The sequence below is a fragment of the Ranitomeya imitator genome, chromosome 1 (assembly GCF_032444005.1).
Source record: "Ranitomeya imitator isolate aRanImi1 chromosome 1, aRanImi1.pri, whole genome shotgun sequence".
Lineage (NCBI taxonomy): Eukaryota > Metazoa > Chordata > Amphibia > Anura > Dendrobatidae > Ranitomeya > Ranitomeya imitator.
Genome location: NC_091282.1, coordinates 303,049,501 through 303,071,086, shown reverse-complemented (window position 1 = coordinate 303,071,086; position 21,586 = coordinate 303,049,501). Strand labels below are relative to the sequence as shown.

General features: G+C 41.6%; 1 protein-coding gene across 1 annotated transcript in view; it reads left to right on the top strand.

Annotated features, from left to right (window-relative positions):
• The window catches only part of BCR (BCR activator of RhoGEF and GTPase), a 101,996-nt gene that overhangs the window by 29,864 nt on the left and 50,546 nt on the right, over positions 1-21,586 (top strand). The window contains exons 5-7 of the mRNA XM_069757562.1: positions 6,574-6,681; positions 13,238-13,298; positions 13,501-13,553. Coding sequence (XP_069613663.1) covers positions 6,574-6,681; positions 13,238-13,298; positions 13,501-13,553 — 222 coding nt within the window. The remainder of the gene's footprint in view (positions 1-6,573; positions 6,682-13,237; positions 13,299-13,500; positions 13,554-21,586) is intronic.

Genomic DNA, 21,586 nt, shown 5'->3' with positions numbered 1-21,586 from the left:
GGTTTTTAATTCTGCATTCACAATCCAAATGACAATTGTTTTTCCTAAAAACAATTGTACAAAATTATTGCCAGGTCGTACAACTGATATAGTCAGTAATACTGTTATTCCTCATGTACTCACAGTTAACTGATGCAAAGTTTGTTGAAAGGATAATACTTCTTACAGTCTTCCTCTTCTGAGTAGCAGCTGTGAGATGCTTGGAAGACGCACACCAAACATCTAGTCTAGAGGATGAGCTTTACTATTAAGAATTTGCAACACATTTTCACTTTCAGCTTCATACATTGTAAGTAGGGGGGGTTGGGGCAACATGAGGTTAACCAAGTATAAGATTAGGTAAGGGCAGTGGAGAACAGTGACACACAAGAAGTAAAGGTACCTTCACACTGAACGATATCGCTAGCGATCCGTGACGTTGCAGCGTCCTGGCTAGCGATATCGTTCAGTTTGACACGCAGCAGCGATCAGGATCCTGCTGTAATGTCGTTGGTCGCTGCAGAAAGTCCAGCACCTTATTTCGTCGCTGGACTCCCTGCAGACATCGCTGAATCGGCGTGTGTGACGCCGATTCAGCGATGTCTTCACTGGTAACCAGGGTAAACATCGGGTTACTAAGCGCAGGGTCGCGCTTAGTAACCCGATGTTTACCCTGGTTACCAGTGCAAAAGTTAAAAAAAACAAACACTACATACTTACCTTCGCTGTCTGTCCCTGGCGCTCTGCTTCTCTGCACTGGCTGTGAGCGCCAGCCAGCCGGAAAGCACAGCGGTGACGTCACCGCTCTGCTTTCTGGCCGCTGTGCTCACAGTCAGTGCAGAAAAGCAGAGCGCCGGGGACAGACAGCGAAGGTAAGTATGTAGTGTTTGTTTTTTTTACTTTTACGATGGTAACCAGGGTAAACATCGGGTTACTAAGCGCGGCCCTGCTCATTATTCTCATTCATCAGTTTAGTTGTGCTTATCATGTTTGCAGCATTATCAGTTACAATAGCAAGAACCTGTGTTTTTTTTTTTTTTAGTTCATAATCTTGAAGAATTTTTTCCGCTAAGGTGTGGAGAAACTGGTTGCTGTGATGAGCTTCTGTGCAGGCATCCATTTTAAAGGGACACTGTCACCTGAATTTGGAGGGAACAATCTTCAGCCATGGAGGCGGGGTTTTGGGGTTTTTGATTCACCCTTTCCTTACCCGCTGGCTGCAATATTGGATTGAAGTTGATTCTCTGTCCTCCGTAGTACACGCCTGCACAAGGTAATCTTGCCTTGCGCAGGCGTGCACTATGGAGGACAGAGAATGAACTTCAATCCAGTATTGCAGCCAGCATGCAGCCAGCGGGTAAGGAAAGGGTGAATCAAAAACCCCGCCTCCATGGCTGAAGATTGTTCCCTCCAAATTCAGGTGACAGTGTCCCTTTAAGAAATACAAAGCGTCTCTTGAGAGTCTTTTTAAGATATTCCTTTTGGTTAAGGGCTTCTTCAATCACTAATTTTCTAATACTTTCTCTTTCAAGAGAAACACCAAGTTTGCGAGCCATTTCTCCAGTAAGAGCTGTAAAAGCTGGTCGTGCAAATAATTATAATGGTACACTGTCCTTCACAACAAGCTCGATGAGCTGTCTTTTAAACACACCTGCTGTCATTGTTACAGTAACTTTGTCACTTACAAAATATCTTGTAACTGATGTTTAAGACGCTCTTTCCTCCTCCTTTGCCTGGAGGGAAGTGCTGGTCTCTGGTTTCTTGGTGCTGCTGTTATCTTTTTCAGTCACAGCTTTGCAAACTTCTGGGTTGTAAATGTCTTCTTAGATTGGAAGCCCTTGAAGGAGCATTTTTATCACTGCCTGATTTTGGCATCACAGCATTTGTTTTCATCTGGGTCACTTATACATTGACACACAAAATATTTTTTATCTTGAGTCACTGTGAAATGCTCAAATACAGCTGACTTCATAAGATGCTTCTTAGACATTTTGTAATTATGTAAATTCGCTCTCAAAATAATTTTGTCCTGTAAAAAAATAAGGTATATTGCAATTCTTGCAAGAATAGGGAATCATGCACAGTATAATTTAGGATACAAATAAAACAATCTTTGCTTAAATCAATAGGACAGATGATCAGTATAAAGTTTGTAAAATATGTTAGATAGCTTTATGCTGAACTTTCAATGTCAGGCTTGTCTCAGGGTACAGCTAACTAAATGTTTCACATCATATTCCTTCACAGTCTATGAAGATGGGACGAGGGAGGGAGCATGTTTGTGCTGAATCATATTGCAGAATACACACACCAGCACACAAATATATATGTTCTCATGAATCCTGTTACTCTATTTCTGAATTTGAGATGTTAGAAAACAGTTTTTCCCCTTTTATTCTATGTATAGTGTATATAAATCATCAGGGCAGCAAATTTCTCCAAACATGAGCTAAGAGGAAAAACAAACTAAAACATCAAGAATACAGAGACAACATATATTGGACTATTTATTTATGCACGATTTATTGAAAGTTTAGATATGCTTTAAGAAGTACTTGCCTTAAGGTACCTTCACACATAACGATATAGTTAACGATATCGTTGCTTTTTGTGACGTAGCAACGATATCGTTAAGGAAATCGTTATGGCTACGTTCAGACTAGCGTTGTGCTAGTGTGCGTCGGGTTAGCGTCGGGCGACGCAGCGGCGACGCACGCGTCATGCGCCCCTATGTTTAACATGGGGGACGCATGCGTTTTTGCTTGTTGCGTTTTGCGACAAATGCGTCTTTTTTGCCGCAAGCGTCGGACCAAGAAAACGCAACAAGTTGCATTTTTCTTGCGTCCGATTTTCGGCAAAAAACGACGCACGCGTCGCAAAACGCAGTGTTTTTGCGTTTTGCCGCGTTTTTGCGTGCGTTGTGCGTTGCGTCGCCGACGCAGCGGCGCACAACGCTAGTCTGAACGTAGCCTTAGTGTGACAGCGACCAACGATCAGGCCCCTGCTGGGAGATCGTTGGTCGCTGAACAAAGTCCAGAACTTTATTTCGTCGCTGGATCTCCCGTGGACATCGCTGGATCGGCGTGTGTGACACCGATCCAGCGATGTCTTCACTGGTAACCAGGGTAAACATCGGGTAACTAAGCGCAGGGCCGCGCTTAGTAACCCGATGTTTACCCTGGTTACCAGCGTAAAAGTAAAAAAAACAAACACTACATACTTACCTACCGCTGTCTGTCCCCGGCGCTGTGCTTCTCTGCACTCCTCCTGCACTAGCTGTGAGCGTCGGTCAGCCGGAAAGCAGAGCGGTGACGTCACCGCTCTGCTTTCCGGCCGCTGTGCTCACAGTCAGTGCAGGAGGAGTGCAGAGAAGCTGAGTGCCGGGGACAGACAGCGGTAGGTAAGTATGAAGCGTTTGTTTTTTTTTTTTGCTTTTAGGATGGTAACCAGGGTAAACATCGGGTTACTAAGCACGGCCCTGCGCTTAGTAACCCGATGTTTACCCTGGTTACCCGGAGACCTCGGGATCGTTGGTCGCTGGAGAGCTGTCTGTGTGACAGCTCTCCAGCGACCAAACAGCGACGCTGCAGCAATCCGGATCGTTGTCGGTATCGCTGCAGCGTCGCTTAGTGTGAAGGGGCCTTTAATCCTGCTTTCCTGTTCACTCCAGGGGTTCTGAGATAAATGCTTCCCTGTGTGTTTATCTTCCCCATTATCTGTAGAGGAGGAGCTTCACTACTTACCATGAACATAAACTCCAGCACAGATTCCTCTCAGCTAAAAATCTAGACCTTAGATCAGGAATAGGACAGACGTTTTTAGGACATTTCATAACTTCCCCAAAATCTTATGATAAAAATATTCCCCACAAACTGCATTGAACTACTGTACCCAATTTATTATATACAGTGGGGCAAACAAGTATTTAGTCAGTCAGCAACAGTGCAAGTTCCACCACTTAAAAAGATGAGAGGCGTCTGTAATTTACATCATAGGTAGACCTCAACTATGGGAGACAAACTGAGAAAAAAAAAACAGAAAATCACATTGTCTGTTTTTTTTAATCATTTTATTTGCATATTATGGTGGAAAATAAGTATTTGGTCAGAAACAAACAATCAAGATTTCTGGCTCTCACAGACCTGTAACTTCTTCTTTAAGAGTCTCCTCTTTCCTCCACTCATTACCCATAGTAATTGCACCTGTTTAAACTTGTTATCAGTATAAAAAGACACCTGTGCACACCCTCAAACAGTCTGACTCCAAACTCCACTATGGTGAAGACCAAAGAGCTGTCAAAGGACACCAGAAACAAAATTGTAGCCCTGCACCAGGCTGGGAAGACTGAATCTGCAATAGCCAACCAGCTTGGAGTGAAGAAATCAACAGTGGGAGCAATAATTAGAAAATGGAAGACATACAAGACCACTGATAATCTCCCTCGATCTGGGGCTCCACGCAAAATCCCACCCCGTGGGGTCAGAATGATCACAAGAACGGTGAGCAAAAATCCCAGAACCACGCGGGGGGACCTAGTGAATGAACTGCAGAGAGCTGGGACCAATGTAACAAGGCCTACCATAAGTAACACACTACGCCACCATGGACTCAGATCCTGCAGTGCCAGACGTGTCCCACTGCTTAAGCCAGTACATGTCCGGGCCCGTCTGAAGTTTGCTAGAGAGCATTTGGATGATCCAGAGGAGTTTTGGGAGAATGTCCTATGGTCTGATGAAACCAAACTGGAACTGTTTGGTAGAAACACAACTTGTCGTGTTTGGAGGAAAAAGAATACTGAGTTGCATCCATCAAACACCATACCTACTGTAAAGCATGGTGGTGGAAACATCATGCTTTGGGGCTGTTTCTCTGCAAAGAGGCCAGGACGACTGATCCGGGTACATGAAAGAATGAATGGGGCCATGTATCGTGAGATTTTGAGTGCAAACCTCCTTCCATCAGCAAGGGCATTGAAGATGAAACGTGGCTGGGTCTTTCAACATGACAATGATCCAAAGCACACCGCCAGGGCAACGAAGGAGTGGCTTCGTAAGAAGCATTTCAAGGTCCTGGAGTGGCCTAGCCAGTCTCCAGATCTCAACCCTATAGAAAACCTTTGGAGGGAGTTGAAAGTCCGTGTTGCCAAGCGAAAAGCCAAAAACATCACTGCTCTAGAGGAGATCTGCATGGAGGAATGGGCCAACATACCAACAACAGTGTGTGGCAACCTTGTGAAGACTTACAGAAAACGTTTGACCTCTGTCATTGCCAACAAAGGATATATTACAAAGTATTGAGATGAAATTTTGTTTCTGACCAAATACTTATTTTCCACCATAATATGCAAATAAAATGTTAAAAAAACAGACAATGTGATTTTCTGGATTTTTTTTCTCAGTTTGTCTCCCATAGTTGAGGTCTACCTATGATGTAAATTACAGACGCCTCTCATCTTTTTAAGTGGTGGAACTTGCACTATTGCTGACTGACTAAATACTTTTTTGCCCCACTGTATTTTAGGAGTTGGTCCATTTTATACCGACTCCAACTCCGACTCCACCAAAATGGGCTCAAACTCCGACTCCACGACTCCGACTCCACAGCCCTGCTTTGTAGAGCCTCCTTTTGCTGCAATTACAGCTGCAAGCCACTTTGGATAAGTCTCTATAAATGTACTACATCTTGCCACTGTGATTTTTGTGCTCATTCCTCAAGGCTAAACTGCTCCAGCTCCTTCAAGGTAGATGGTTTCCTCTAAACAGCAATTTTGGTATCTGAAACGCTCGTTGGGGTGGACACACAGGCATTGTGAGACCCTGCTTCTTTTGGTGTCAGTTCTCAGGTATATTACCTATCATTCATTGTGACCATGGTATCACCTTTGGTGACAATGTTTGGGCCACCACTCTAGGGCCATCTATTTCACATTTACCTTCTCTGTGGTGACCATTGTTTTTGCTTCTGCCTATTTGGATTATCTGACATGATACCATTTGGTTCTTACTGCAGTCACCTCATATATTTTAACTTTGCTACATTTGTCCTGTTACAAATATTCTATTACTGTGGTATAACATAGCTCCTTGTTCTGAGTGTCCCATGCACTTATTTTGTATATGTTTTGTGTACGGTATGTTGTTTTTCCAAGTTCTACTACCATTTGCTTAATAAAGATTTGTTTCTATTTTACTCCATATGGGACTTTTTGATCGGTTTCCCCCCCCCCCCGTACTTCCCCAACTTATACTATTTAGTTCTGATGCATCGCACACAAATCAGATTACAAAATATTTTAGCACGGGTTGTAATGTAACAAAATAGGTAAAAGCCAAGGGGGTGAAAACTTTCACAAGCCACTGTATGTCTGCACTCTCATTGATGTATAAGTGATTCCCTGTTACACTAGATAAATCTGTCCTTACTTTGCAAGAATTTAGAAGTTTTATGGTATTATATGAAGTACATCAGGACTAATATACGGTACTTTGCCATTTTTCCCAATTATTTTATTATCTATCTTTTGCTATTTTCACTCTACACCGTTTTTTTAAATTTTCCACCTTTCTAATTCTTCCTCGTTCTTTCCGTGTACAGGCCAGCCAGCTGGGTGTGTATCGCGCCTTTGTTGACAACTATGAGGTTGCTATGGAAACGGCGGAGAAATGTTGTCAAGCTAACGCTCAGTTTGCTGAAATTTCCGAGGTGAGAAGAGCATTAATCCCTTCATGCTTAAAATAAAAAGTGTGCAACATAAGAAAAAAATCATTTTAGTGACTTCGTAATTCCTTGATAATGCAGAAAACTATGCTCTGTGACCATCTGCTGTACAGCTTTAAAGGGGTTTTGCCATAATTGCCATCTATCACCTTCTGACAGGATGGCTACTGAAGTGATTGATGTCTGATTATTGTGGGGGCAACTACTGGAACCACCACGGGGGTCCCTAGTACTGCCCGTCCACATCATTGCACGATTGCAGAGAGAAGGAGTGTGAATGGGGCAGTTCTTGAATTTCACTCCCTTCAAACTCCTCCTAATTGTGAAGTAAGGGGGAATTGAGGGGCTTTGAAATCCTCCGTCTCCATTCTATTGATCAATCAGAATCCCATTGGTGAGGACCCCATCAATGAGACTTTTATCAATAATATTGTAGATATATCATAAATATCCATTGTCGGAAAGCTCTTTCAAGGTAAAACCACCACATCTTAACATGCACTTGATCATCTTGAATGAAATTAATCTTTCGCTCTTCACAATAATAGCATTAACTCGTCACCATCCTTTCATATCTTTGGCTTTTCTTATAAATCAACTCATTTATGTAGGAGTCTTTTTGGGGCTGCAGAATGCATACTGGACTTCCATTTGACTACTTATGGTTAATCTGGACTACTTATGGATTTATAGACTACTTATGGTTAATCTGGACTACTTATGGATTTATAGACTACTTATGGTTAATCTGGACTACTTATGGATTTATAGACTACTTATCGTTAGTCTGGACTACTTATGGATTTATAGACTACTTATCGTTAGTCTGGAGTACTTATGGACTTATAGACTACTTATGGTTAGTCTGGAGTACATATGGACTTATAGACTACTTATCGTTAGTCTGGAGTACATATGGATTTATAGACTACTTATCGTTAGTCTGGAGTACTTATGGACTTATAGACTACTTATGGTTAGTCTGGAGTACATATGGACTTATAGACTACTTATGGTTATGTGTGCAATCAAGTATAAATAAACATTAATCTTCTATTATGGACTTATAGACTACTTATGATTAATCTGGACTACATATGTATTTATAGACTACTTATGGTTAATCTGGACTACGTATGGACTTATAGACTACTTATGGTTAATCTGGACTACTTATGGACTTATAGACTACTTATGGTTAATCTGGACTACATATGGATTTATAGACTACGGTACTTATGGTTAGTCTGGAGTACTTATGGATTTATAGACTACTTATGGTTAGTCTGGAGTACTTATGGATTTATAGACTACTTATGGTTAATCTGGACTACTTATGGATTTATAGACTACTTATGGTTAATCTGGACTACTTATGGATTTATAGACTACTTATGGTTAGTCTGGAGTACTTATGTATTTATAGACTACTTATGGTTAATCTGGACTACTTATGGATTTATAGACTACTTATGGTTAGTCTGGAGTACTTATGGATTTATAGACTACTTATGGTTAATCTGGACTACTTATGGATACATAGACTACTTAATGGTTAATCTAGACTACTTATGGTTAATCTGGACTACTTATGGATTTATAGACTACTTATGGTTAATCTGGACTACTTATGGATTTATAGACTACTTATGGTTAGTCTGGAGTACATATGGACTTATAGACTACTTATGGTTATGTGTGCAATCAAGTATAAATAAACATTAATCTTCTATTATGGACTTATAGACTACTTATGATTAATCTGGACTACATATGGATTTATAGACTACTTATGGTTAATCTGGACTACTTATGGATTTATAGACTACTTATGGTTAATCTGGACTACTTATGGATTTATAGACTACGGTACTTATGGTTAGTCTGGAGTACTTATGGATTTATAGACTACTTATGGTTAATCTGGACTACTTATGGTTAATCTGGACTACATATGGATTTATAGACTACGGTACTTATGGTTAGTCTGGAGTACTTATGGATTTATAGACTACTTATGGTTAATCTGGACTACTTATGGATTTATAGACTACTTATGGTTAATCTGGAGTACTTATGGATTTATAGACTACTTATGGTTAATCTGGACTACTTATGGATATATAGACTACTTAATGGTTAATCTGGACTACTTATGGACTTATAGACTACTTATGGTTAATCTGGACTACTTATGGATTTATAGACTACTTATGGTTAATCTGGACTACTTATGGATATATAGACTACTTATGGTTAATCTGGACTACTTATGGATTTATAGACTACTTATGGTTAGTCTGGAGTACTTATGGACTTATAGACTACTTATGGTTAGTCTGGAGTACTTATGGATTTATAGACTACTTATGGTTATGTGTGCAATCAAGTATAAATAAACATTAATCTTCTATTATGGATTTATAGACTACTTATGATTAATCTGGACTACATATGGATTTATAGACTACTTATGGTTAATCTGGACTACTTATGGACTTATAGACTACTTATGGTTAATCTGGACTACATGTGGATTTATAGACTACGGTACTTATGGTTAGTCTGGAGTACTTATGGATTTATAGACTACTTATGGTTAGTCTGGAGTACTTATGGATTTATAGACTACTTATGGTTAATCTGGACTACTTATGGACTTATAGACTACTTATGGTTAATCTGGACTACTTATGGATTTATAGACTACTTATGGTTAATCTGGACTACTTATGGATATATAGACTACTTATGGTTAATCTGGACTACTTATGGACTTATAGACTACTTATGGTTAGTCTGGAGTACTTATGGATTTATAGACTACTTATGGTTAATCTGGACTACTTATGGATTTATAGACTACGGTACTTATGGTTAGTCTGGAGTACTTATGGATTTATAGACTACTTATGGTTAGTCTGGAGTACTTATGGATTTATAGACTACTTAATGGTTAATCTGGACTACTTATGGACTTATAGACTACTTATGGTTAGTCTGGAGTACTTATGGATTTATAGACTACTTATGGTTAATCTGGACTACTTATGGATATATAGACTACTTAATGGTTAATCTGGACTACTTATGGACTTATAGACTACTTATGGTTAATCTGGACTACTTATGGATTTATAGACTACTTATGGTTAATCTGGACTACTTATGGATTTATAGACTACTTATGGTTAGTCTGGAGTACATATGGACTTATAGACTACTTATGGTTATGTGTGCAATCAAGTATAAATAAACATTAATCTTCTATTATGGACTTATAGACTACTTATGATTAATCTGGACTACATATGGATTTATAGACTACTTATGGTTAATCTGGAGTACTTATGGATTTATAGACTACTTATGGTTAATCTGGACTACTTATGGATATATAGACTACTTAATGGTTAATCTGGACTACTTATGGACTTATAGACTACTTATGGTTAATCTGGACTACATATGGATTTATAGACTACGGTACTTATGGTTAGTCTGGAGTACTTATGGATTTATAGACTACTTATGGTTAATCTGGACTACTTATGGATTTATAGACTACTTATGGTTAATCTGGAGTACTTATGGATTTATAGACTACTTATGGTTAATCTGGACTACTTATGGATATATAGACTACTTAATGGTTAATCTGGACTACTTATGGACTTATAGACTACTTATGGTTAATCTGGACTACTTATGGATTTATAGACTACTTATGGTTAATCTGGACTACTTATGGATATATAGACTACTTATGGTTAATCTGGACTACTTATGGATTTATAGACTACTTATGGTTAGTCTGGAGTACTTATGGACTTATAGACTACTTATGGTTAGTCTGGAGTACTTATGGATTTATAGACTACTTATGGTTATGTGTGCAATCAAGTATAAATAAACATTAATCTTCTATTATGGACTTATAGACTACTTATGATTAATCTGGACTACATATGGATTTATAGACTACTTATGGTTAATCTGGACTACTTATGGACTTATAGACTACTTATGGTTAATCTGGACTACATGTGGATTTATAGACTACGGTACTTATGGTTAGTCTGGAGTACTTATGGATTTATAGACTACTTATGGTTAGTCTGGAGTACTTATGGATTTATAGACTACTTATGGTTAATCTGGACTACTTATGGACTTATAGACTACTTATGGTTAATCTGGACTACTTATGGATTTATAGACTACTTATGGTTAATCTGGACTACTTATGGATATATAGACTACTTATGGTTAATCTGGACTACTTATGGACTTATAGACTACTTATGGTTAGTCTGGAGTACTTATGGATTTATAGACTACTTATGGTTAATCTGGACTACTTATGGATTTATAGACTACGGTACTTATGGTTAGTCTGGAGTACTTATGGATTTATAGACTACTTATGGTTAGTCTGGAGTACTTATGGATGTATAGACTACTTAATGGTTAATCTGGACTACTTATGGATTTATAGACTACTTATGGTTAGTCTGGAGTACTTATGGATTTATAGACTACTTATGGTTAATCTGGACTACTTATGGATATATAGACTACTTAATGGTTAATCTGGACTACTTATGGACTTATAGACTACTTATGGTTAATCTGGACTACTTATGGATTTATAGACTACTTATGGTTAATCTGGACTACTTATGGATTTATAGACTACTTATGGTTAGTCTGGAGTACATATGGACTTATAGACTACTTATGGTTATGTGTGCAATCAAGTATAAATAAACATTAATCTTCTATTATGGACTTATAGACTACTTATGATTAATCTGGACTACATATGTATTTATAGACTACTTATGGTTAATCTGGACTACTTATGGACTTATAGACTACTTATGGTTAATCTGGACTACTTATGGACTTATAGACTACTTATGGTTAATCTGGACTACATATGGATTTATAGACTACGGTACTTATGGTTAGTCTGGAGTACTTATGGATTTATAGACTACTTATGGTTAATCTGGACTACTTATGGATTTATAGACTACTTATGGTTAATCTGGAGTACTTATGGATTTATAGACTACTTATGGTTAATCTGGACTACTTATGGATATATAGACTACTTAATGGTTAATCTGGACTACTTATGGACTTATAGACTACTTATGGTTAATCTGGACTACTTATGGATTTATAGACTACTTATGGTTAATCTGGACTACTTATGGATATATAGACTACTTATGGTTAATCTGGACTACTTATGGATTTATAGACTACTTATGGTTAGTCTGGAGTACTTATGGACTTATAGACTACTTATGGTTAGTCTGGAGTACTTATGGATTTATAGACTACTTATGGTTATGTGTGCAATCAAGTATAAATAAACATTAATCTTCTATTATGGACTTATAGACTACTTATGATTAATCTGGACTACATATGGATTTATAGACTACTTATGGTTAATCTGGACTACTTATGGACTTATAGACTACTTATGGTTAATCTGGACTACATGTGGATTTATAGACTACGGTACTTATGGTTAGTCTGGAGTACTTATGGATTTATAGACTACTTATGGTTAGTCTGGAGTACTTATGGATTTATAGACTACTTATGGTTAATCTGGACTACTTATGGACTTATAGACTACTTATGGTTAATCTGGACTACTTATGGATTTATAGACTACTTATGGTTAATCTGGACTACTTATGGATATATAGACTACTTATGGTTAATCTGGACTACTTATGGACTTATAGACTACTTATGGTTAGTCTGGAGTACTTATGGATTTATAGACTACTTATGGTTAATCTGGACTACTTATGGATTTATAGACTACGGTACTTATGGTTAGTCTGGAGTACTTATGGATTTATAGACTACTTAATGGTTAATCTGGACTACTTATGGACTTATAGACTACTTATGGTTAATCTGGACTACTTATGGATTTATAGACTACTTATGGTTAGTCTGGAGTACTTATGGATTTATAGACTACTTATGGTTAATCTGGACTACTTATGGATTTATAGACTACTTATGGTTAGTCTGGAGTACTTATGGATTTATAGACTACTTATGGTTAATCTGGACTACTTATGGATATATAGACTACTTATGGTTAATCTGGACTACTTATGGACTTATAGACTACTTATGGTTAATCTGGACTACTTATGGATTTATAGACTACTTATGGTTAATCTGGACTACTTATGGATTTATAGACGACTTATGGTTAATCTGGACTACTTATGGATTTATAGACTACTTATGGTTAGTCTGGACTACTTATGGATATATAGACTACTTATGGTTAGTCTGAACTACTTATGGCTAGTCTGGTCTACTTATGGCTATGTGTTCAATCAAGTATAAATAAACATTAATCTTCCATGTTCTTTCTCCTCACATTTGTTCTTAATTCATCCATATACAAAGACAGTCAGTAGTTATTGAATCTCTAAGATGGAATTTGTCTGAAATAAAAATAGCATGAATATCCTGGAATTTTTGCTTCTAGAATTTAAGAGCCAGAAGCACCCGTGAGTCCAAGGAGCAGCCGGCTAAAACCTCCCTGGAGGGTGAGTGATTGCATTTGGAAAGGGATAGGGATGGGCTGGTTGGCATTATTGGGGCAGGACATTTTGTGATCTTCAGAAACATACTTATAATGGCCGAATTGGTGTTGACGGGAATCTTGGAATATTGGCTAGTCCTGGGTGTGTCATCCTGTTCTATGCTGTAATGGTAAAATGTGCCACCCTGTCTGTTCTTTGTCTGTAGCTCTTCTCTATAAGCCAGTGGATCGTGTGACACGCAGTACACTTGTCCTACATGTGAGTGATTTTATATTATATGTGACTATAATGTATACAGGCAAACTCCAGTCATTATGCAATCTTACAGTGATATACCCCCCAGTAATACAGCTGTGGCTTTTGTTTCACCAAACATTTCATGTTGAACTGGACACATAATATAATAATGGCTGCAGAGCGGAATAAAACATTGTTGTTGTGTTTTTGTTTTGTTTTTATTTTACCTCTCCTTTACGAAGATATTAGCAATCAAAGTATTTGGTCCTCAATGACTTAAATTTCAGTTAAAGGGAATCTGTCAGCAGGTTTTTTACTATGTATTCTGAGATGATATAGGGCTGAGACCCTCATTTCCACCGATGTATCATTTCCCAAACTGCTTGGTGTAGTATTGATAAAATCCCTGTTTTCTCAGCTGTAGATGTAGCAGTGCTCAGAATGCTGAGCTGTGTATAACCCCACCCACACACCCCTGACTGGCAGCTTCATGTGTACACTGTACATTGTCAGCAAGCTGCCAATCAGTGGTGGGGACAAGATTACACACATCTAGTTGGATTTCCTGGCCACAACTAGTCTGCCAGTGATAATCTTCTTCTGTTAAAACACTGATTGTATTGCTGAGAAAGTGACACATTGCTGTAATCAGGCTCTCTGCTTCTGCATTATGTTGCTCTCAGATTAAATGGCAAAAACCTGCTGACAGATTATCTTTAAAGTGAACCTGTCAGCAGGATTTTGCTCAGTAAACTACAGTGAAGAATCAGTGACCTGTCATAAGCCCATACAGATGAATACCTAAGCAGAGCACCACATAAAGACCCCCCTACCGACCACAGGCCGCACTGGAGCTCGGGCATATCATTAGTTGAAAACTACAAATACAAATTAAACAACAACCACAAGATGGATTTCATCAACCAAGGTATCATTTTAATCAGTATAATGGCGCCAACCTAAAACTGTAGGTTACTCAGCACAATCCTGCTGACAGCATGCATTTATAGGTGCTTCTCCCAAAATTAGAATATCATCAAGAACTTAACTTACTTCAGTTCTTCAGTATAAAAAGTGAAACTCATATATTATATAGAGTCATTACAAACAGAGTGATCTATTTCAAGTTTTTATTTCTGTTAATGTTGATGATTATGACTTACAGCCAATGAAAACCCAAAAGTCATTATCTCGGTAAATTAGACTAATTAACAAAAAACACCTGTAAAGGATTCCTAAGTGTTTAAGAAGGTCTCTTAGGCTACTTTCACACTTGTGTCGGTACGTTGTGCAAATTCGGCACAACGTGGGCAGCGGATGCAGTTTTTCAACGCATCCGCTGCCAATTGCAAAGTCCCGGGGAGGAGGGGGGGCGGAGTCCCGGCCTCGCATGCACGGTAGGAAATGGCGGACACCACGTACGAAAAAACGTTCCCTTGAACGTTTTTTCGTGACGACGGTCCGCCAAAACACGACACATCCATGGCCATACATCGCGATCCGTCGGCAATACAAGTCTATGGGAAAAAAAACGCATCTTGCGTGCACACTTGCAGGATGCGTTTTTCCCGAAACGACGCATTGCGACGGATCTAAAACGACGCAAGTGTGAAAGTAGCCTTAGTCTGTTTCAGTAGGCTCCACAATCATGGGGAAGACTGCTGACTTGACAGATGTGCAGAAGGCAGTCATTGACACATTCCACAAGGAGGGTAAAGGTACCTTCACTCTGAACAACTTAACAACGATAGCGATCTGTGACGTTGCAGCGTCCTGGATAGCGATATCGTTGTGTTTGACACGCAGCAGCGATCAGGATCCTGCTGTGACATCGCTGGTCGGAGCTAGAAGGCCAGCACCTGGATCACCCGCTGACATCGCTGAATCGGCGTGTGTGACGCCGATCCAGCGATGTCTTCAATTGTCACCAGGGTAAACATCGGGTTACTAAGCGCAGGGCCGCGCTTAGTAACCCGATATTTACCCTGGTTACCATTGTAAATGTAAAAAAACCAAAACACTACATACTTACATTCCGGTGTCTGTCGAGTCCCCCGGCGTCAGCTTCCCTGCACTGTGTCAGCGCCAGCCGGCCGTAAAGCAGAGCACAGCGGTGACGTCACCACTGTGCTTTACGGCCGGCGCTTACACAGTGCAGGGAAGCTGACGCCGGGGGACGTGACAGACACCGGAATGTTAGTATGTAGTGTTTTTTTTTTTTTTTTTTTACATTTATAATGGTAACCAGGGTAAACATCGGGTTACTAAGCGCGGCCCTGCACTTAGTAACCCGATGTTTACCCTGGTTATCCGGGGACTTCGGTATCGTTGGTCGCTGGAGAGCTGTCTGTGTGACAGCTCTCCAGCGACCACACAACAACTAAACAGCGACGCTGCAGCGATCGGCATCGTTGTCTATCGTTGCAGCGTCGCTTAATGTGACGGTACCTTAAGAAACAAAAGGTCATTGCTAAAGAAGCCGGCTGTTCACAGAGTGCTGCATCCAAGCATAGTAATGGAAAGTTGAGTGGAAGGAAAAAGTGTGGTAGTAAAAGGTGCACAAGCAACCAGGATAAACACAGCCTTGAAAGGATTAAGAAAAGGCTATTCAGAATTTGGGGGAGATTCACAAGGAGTGGACTGCTGCTGGAGTCATTGCTTCAAGAGCCATCACACACAGACGTATCCAGGACATGGGCTACAAGTGTTGCATTCCTTGTGTCAAGCCACTCATGACCAATAGACAGGGCCAGAAGTGTATTACCTGGGCCAAGGAGAAAAAAAACTGGACTGTTGCTCAGTGGTTCAAGATGCTGTTTTCAGATGAAGGTAAAATTTGCATTTCATTTGTAAATCAAGGTCCCAGAGTCTGGAGGAAGAGTGGAGAGGCCAAAATCTAAGCTGCTTGAGGTCTAGTGTGAAGTTTCCACAATCAGTGATGGTTTGGGGAAACATGTCATCTGCTGGTGTAGGTCCACTGTGTTTTATCAAGACCAAAGTCAGCGCAGCCGTCTACCAGGAAATTTTAGAGCATTTCATGCTTCCCTCTGCCGACAAGCTTTTTGGACCTGGAAATTTCATTCTCCAGCAGGACTTGGAACCTGTCAACACTGCCAAATGTACCAATACCTGGTTTAAAAACAACAGTATCACTGTGCTTGAGTGGCCAGCAAACTCACCTGACTTTATCCCAATAGAGATTCTATGGCGTATTGTCAAGAGGAAGATGAGAGACACCAGACCCAACAATGAAGATGAGCTGAAGACTGCTATCAAAGCAACCTGGGCTTCCATAACAACTCAGCAGTGCCAAAGGATGATCGTCTCCATGCCGGTCCGCATGGAAGCAGTAATTCATGCAAAAGGAGCCCTGACCAAGTTTTGAGTGCATTTAGTGAACATATATTTCAGTAGGCCAACATTTCGGATTTTAAAACCATTTTTCAAGCTGGTGTTATAAAGTATTCTAATTTACTGAGATAATGACTTTTGGGTTTTCATTGGCTGTAAGCATAATCATTAACAGAAATAAACACTTGAAACAGATCACTCTGTTTGTAATAACTCTATATGATATGAGTTTCACTTTTTGTATTGACTAACTGAAAGAAATTAACTTTTTGATGATATAATAATTTTGTGAGAAGCAACTGTATGTCTGCTGTTCGCTAGGGAACTTATAATCGCTCTGCAGTGAGATCAGAGCAGGGTGTCATATCTATAAAAATAAAAAAGAAGAAAAAAAGATATCTCAGATAGGAGTAGTCCAGAACAGACAGGTTACTTCTTTGTGAGACATATAATGACACCCTACTCTAATATAACTGCAGAGTGATTACAACGTGCCTTGAGCACAGCAGACATAAGTTTAACAGCACATCTTTGGACAGGCAGTGTGGGGGAGGGGCAGTTCAGTAGAGCAGGCTGTGTTGTGAGAATAGGAGAGCTGATTGAAGGGTTTGTAGTGTAACATAGTAAACTCAGCTGTGCTACCTCTTCCCCCTAGAGTGATTCATGCAGGAGGTTAGACAAAGATCAGGCTGTGGTGGGGGCGTGTTCTTTTTATCCCATGAGTGTTGCTGCCTGCCCAACATTAGTCAGCATCCTATAGGGGAAATAAATACATGCCCCAGTGAAAACTATTGGATAACACACAGTTAAATACAAATTAACTCATTAGATGCAAAATTCTTTGATTTCTAATATCTCCGCCGACAGGAAAGTGAAATTTAAAAAAAAAAAAAGTATTCTTCTCTGCAGCAACTATTACCATATTTTTCGGACCATAAGACGCACCAGATTTTAAGACACACCTAGGTTTTAGAGGAGGAAAATAGAAAAAAGTAAGCAAAAAATGTAATGACACACTTATGGGGGGGATCTGCTGCTGACACTGTTATAGGGGTAATGTCCCCTCATTCTGTACTAATCCCCATCCTGGTATACATGGCTGCCTGTGCAGGTATACATGGCTGCCCGTGCAGGTATACATAGCTGCCCGTCCAGGTATACATGGCTGCCAGTCCAGGTATACATGGCTGCCCGTCCAGGTATACATGACTCCCCGTCCTGGTATACTGTACATGGCTCCCCGTCCAGATATACAGTACAGACCAAAAGTTTGGACACAGCTCATTTAAAGATTTTTCTGTATTTTCATGACTATGAAAATTGTACATTCACATTGAAGACATCAAAACTATGAATTAACACATGTGGAATTATATACTTCGTTTTGATGCCTTCAGTGTGAATGTACAATTTTCTCCTTCGCCTCATTGGGGGACACAGGACTGTGGGTGTATGCTACTGCCGCCAGGAGGCTGACACTTAAGTAAACATAAAAAAAGGTTTAGCTCCTCCGCAGTATACACCTTGACACCGGCTGCAGGCGAATCCAGTTCATGCTTAGTGTCTGAAGGAGGCACACGTCTAGTTCCCAGACCTTTTTGGACCCTTTTTTGGAAGTGAGACAGGGGCGACGGACCCTATTGAAGGGGTCCAATCTCCCCAAACCATCAACGGGCGAGCTCGTTGAGTGTCGCCTCCACCTATCCTCTCCCGCGACGTGGGACTTGCCGGACTAAGCCCTGACCACCCTAAGGTAATGAAACCCTAGGCTGTACAGGTGCGTATGCATTGTCCGTGCGGCCCCCCACTGCACCACCAATGCTAGACAGCAGTAATAAAGGGGGGCGGACGGTCCCTCTCCTCTTCCTATAGAAAGGAAGATGGAGTTAGGGTGCCTACACCGTCTTTTTGGTTACACAGCCTCCCTCACGCGGGCGCCGGCATTCGAGAAGGGCTGCCGGGGGGGGGGGGGGGGAGCGGCTATGAGGGCTCCTGAAGCACGCATCGTACCGGGGGTTTGGAGAGCAGGTCTGCATTTCTTTCCTGGCATCCCTGCGGTCTGGCGGCGATGGCGACTAGTCTTTTTCTGCTGGTAGGCGCCGCGGTCTCCTGTTTCCGGCGGCGCCACGGCCTGTGTGTTATGGGCGGCGCCACACTGTGGACCGCCAGTGTCACTTCCAGGGCATCCGATAATTTAGTCCCCGGCTTCTAGCAGGAAATAGGCTGCGGATGGAAGCCCTGCTTCTTCCGGCTGCATCATTTTCGGCCGCCCCTCCCCCTCTCCTCGCTGAAGCACTGCCAACTTCTAGGCCGCAGACGCCGCTGTTTCCGGTTCCATCCACTAGTGGGGGCACTCTTTTTCAAAAAAGGCAGCTCGGATTCTTCGCTCTGGGACACGTTCCACAGAACAAACGGGGACACAGGACTGGGGTTAGTGCTACTCCCTCCAGCCTGACAGCATTAAGCGCTGCATTACTTTGGCCTATCTAGATCCCCTGATTATAGCATTTGCAGGGCACCATGTCTAGAAGGGCCAAATCTCACACGGTGCTATATACCGTATGTGTAGTCTGTCGGTCCGCTTTTCCGCATGCCCAGAGTAATCATCTCTGTGAGGCATGCGACTCCGAACGCGCTCAGGAGCCCTCCCCTGCGACTCCCTAACTAAGGCAATCGAGTCCCTGCAGACCCCGGCTAGGGCCATGGACAGCGGTTCACCTGCCGTTGAGAGGTCCTCCGACTCTCAGGAGCCTTCGGCCTGCAGGGGCAGCGCTCGCACTAGGCAGACGCGGGAAAAGCGAACCCACACAGCGTCTCCCGGTCCATCAGGGGCATCTGCTTCCTGGAGTTCCCCTTCTCGTTCACCTTCTCCAGTGGAGAGCAGTGAACTCTGTTCGGACTACGATTCCGAGGGATCCCTCAATCTAGAGGCCTCTGATTACCAGGAGTCAGTAGACAGTCTAATCGAGGCTGTCAACCAGACCCTGGGTATAGAGGACGAATCTACCTTGACCTCCGGTCATAAGGTATCATTCAAGAGGGCCAAGCAGTCTCATAGGGTGTTTGCTTCTCACCCCGAGTTTGAGGACTTGGTCCAACGTCACAAGGAGCATCCAGACAGTCGTTTTGCGGCACAAAAGGCTCTGAATGCTAGATAGCCTTTTGCTCCTGAACTGCGTAAAAAATGGGCAGACTACCCTTTGGTAGATCCCCCGGTTTCTCGTTTGGCCTCTAATACACTGTTATCCCTTCCCAATGGCTCATCTATTAAGGATCCTAGTGATCGACTTATTGATAGTTTGGCTCGTTCAGTCTTTGAGGCTTCAGGTTCAGCTCTCTCGCCCTCCTGACGTGGGAGCTAATGCCATGATGTCCTGGTTAGAATCTTTGACCAAGGCTCTTCAGGAGAGGGATCTTCCAGTGGAGTTGACTGAGATATCAAATCAAATAGCTCTGGCTGGGAGCTATCTGATCAATGCGTCTTTAGACACCGCAAACTGTGCAGCTTCAGCGGCAGCAAACGCTATTGCCATCAGAAGGGCTCTTTGGTTGAGAACACGGCGAGCAGATTCTACCTCTAAAAAAACTCTTACAACCCTTCCTTATCAGGGGGGTCGATTATTTGGAGAAAAATTGGATCAGCTCATTTCTGATACAACAGGAGGAAAAAGCAATTTTCTTCCACAGCAGATTACGCAGCCTTTTCGTTGTCAGTTCCAGGCTCGCTTTAAGCCCTTTCGCAATACCAGGTGGACCCTAACGTCATATCCCTCTGCTCCGGGGCGACCCAATCAGGACAGAGATCATCAGGTCTCATACAGAGCCAACCCATTGGGAAGAATGCGATCTCAGGGGAGGGGGAAGGGGATCTAGGTCCCATAGGTTTTCGGCCAAATGACTGGAGTCGGCCTCTGGTCCCCGCCGACGAAGTAGGCGGCCGCCTACTCTTTTTTTCACCAGTCCTGGCTCACTGTGGTTCACGACAGATGGGTAAGAGAACTGGTGTCTTCAGGATACAAGATAGAGTTTGTCAACCTTCCTCCATGCTGGTTCTTTCCTTCCTGCCTTCCCAGCTCAAAATCGCGATTACAGGCCCTGTTCAATTCTATAGAGTCTCTTCGGCTCTGCGGGGTCATCATTCCAGTTCCAAATGAAGAAAGATTTCAGGGGTTTTATTCCAACCTGTTCTTAGTTCCCAAAAAGGACGGATCGGTAAGGCCCATTCTGGACCTGAAACGTTTAAACAGGTTTGTCAACACTCGTCGCTTTCGAATGGAGTCTCTTCGATCGGTCATTGCGTCAATGGAAAAAGGAGAGTTCTTAGCTTCAATAGATATTCAAGATGCATATCTGCACATTCCCATATTTCCTGTGCATCAAAGATTCCTACGTTTCGCCGAAGGCAATCTGCATTTTCAGTTTACAGCCTTACCTTTCGGGCTAGCCACCGCCCCCAGAGTGTTCACAAAGGTCATGGCGGCTGTTGTGTCCATCCTGCATTCTTGGGGCATACTCATTTTACCTTACTTAGACGATCTCCTCATCAAGGGGCCGTCTTTTCGGGCCTGCGAGAAAAACGTCAGCATTACTCTAGACACTCTTTCTCGTCTAGGGTGGCTGGTAAACCGAGAAAAATCGTCCCTCGTACCATCCCGGAGAATTTATTTTCTAGGGATGTTTTACAACACCTTACAAGGCTTGAC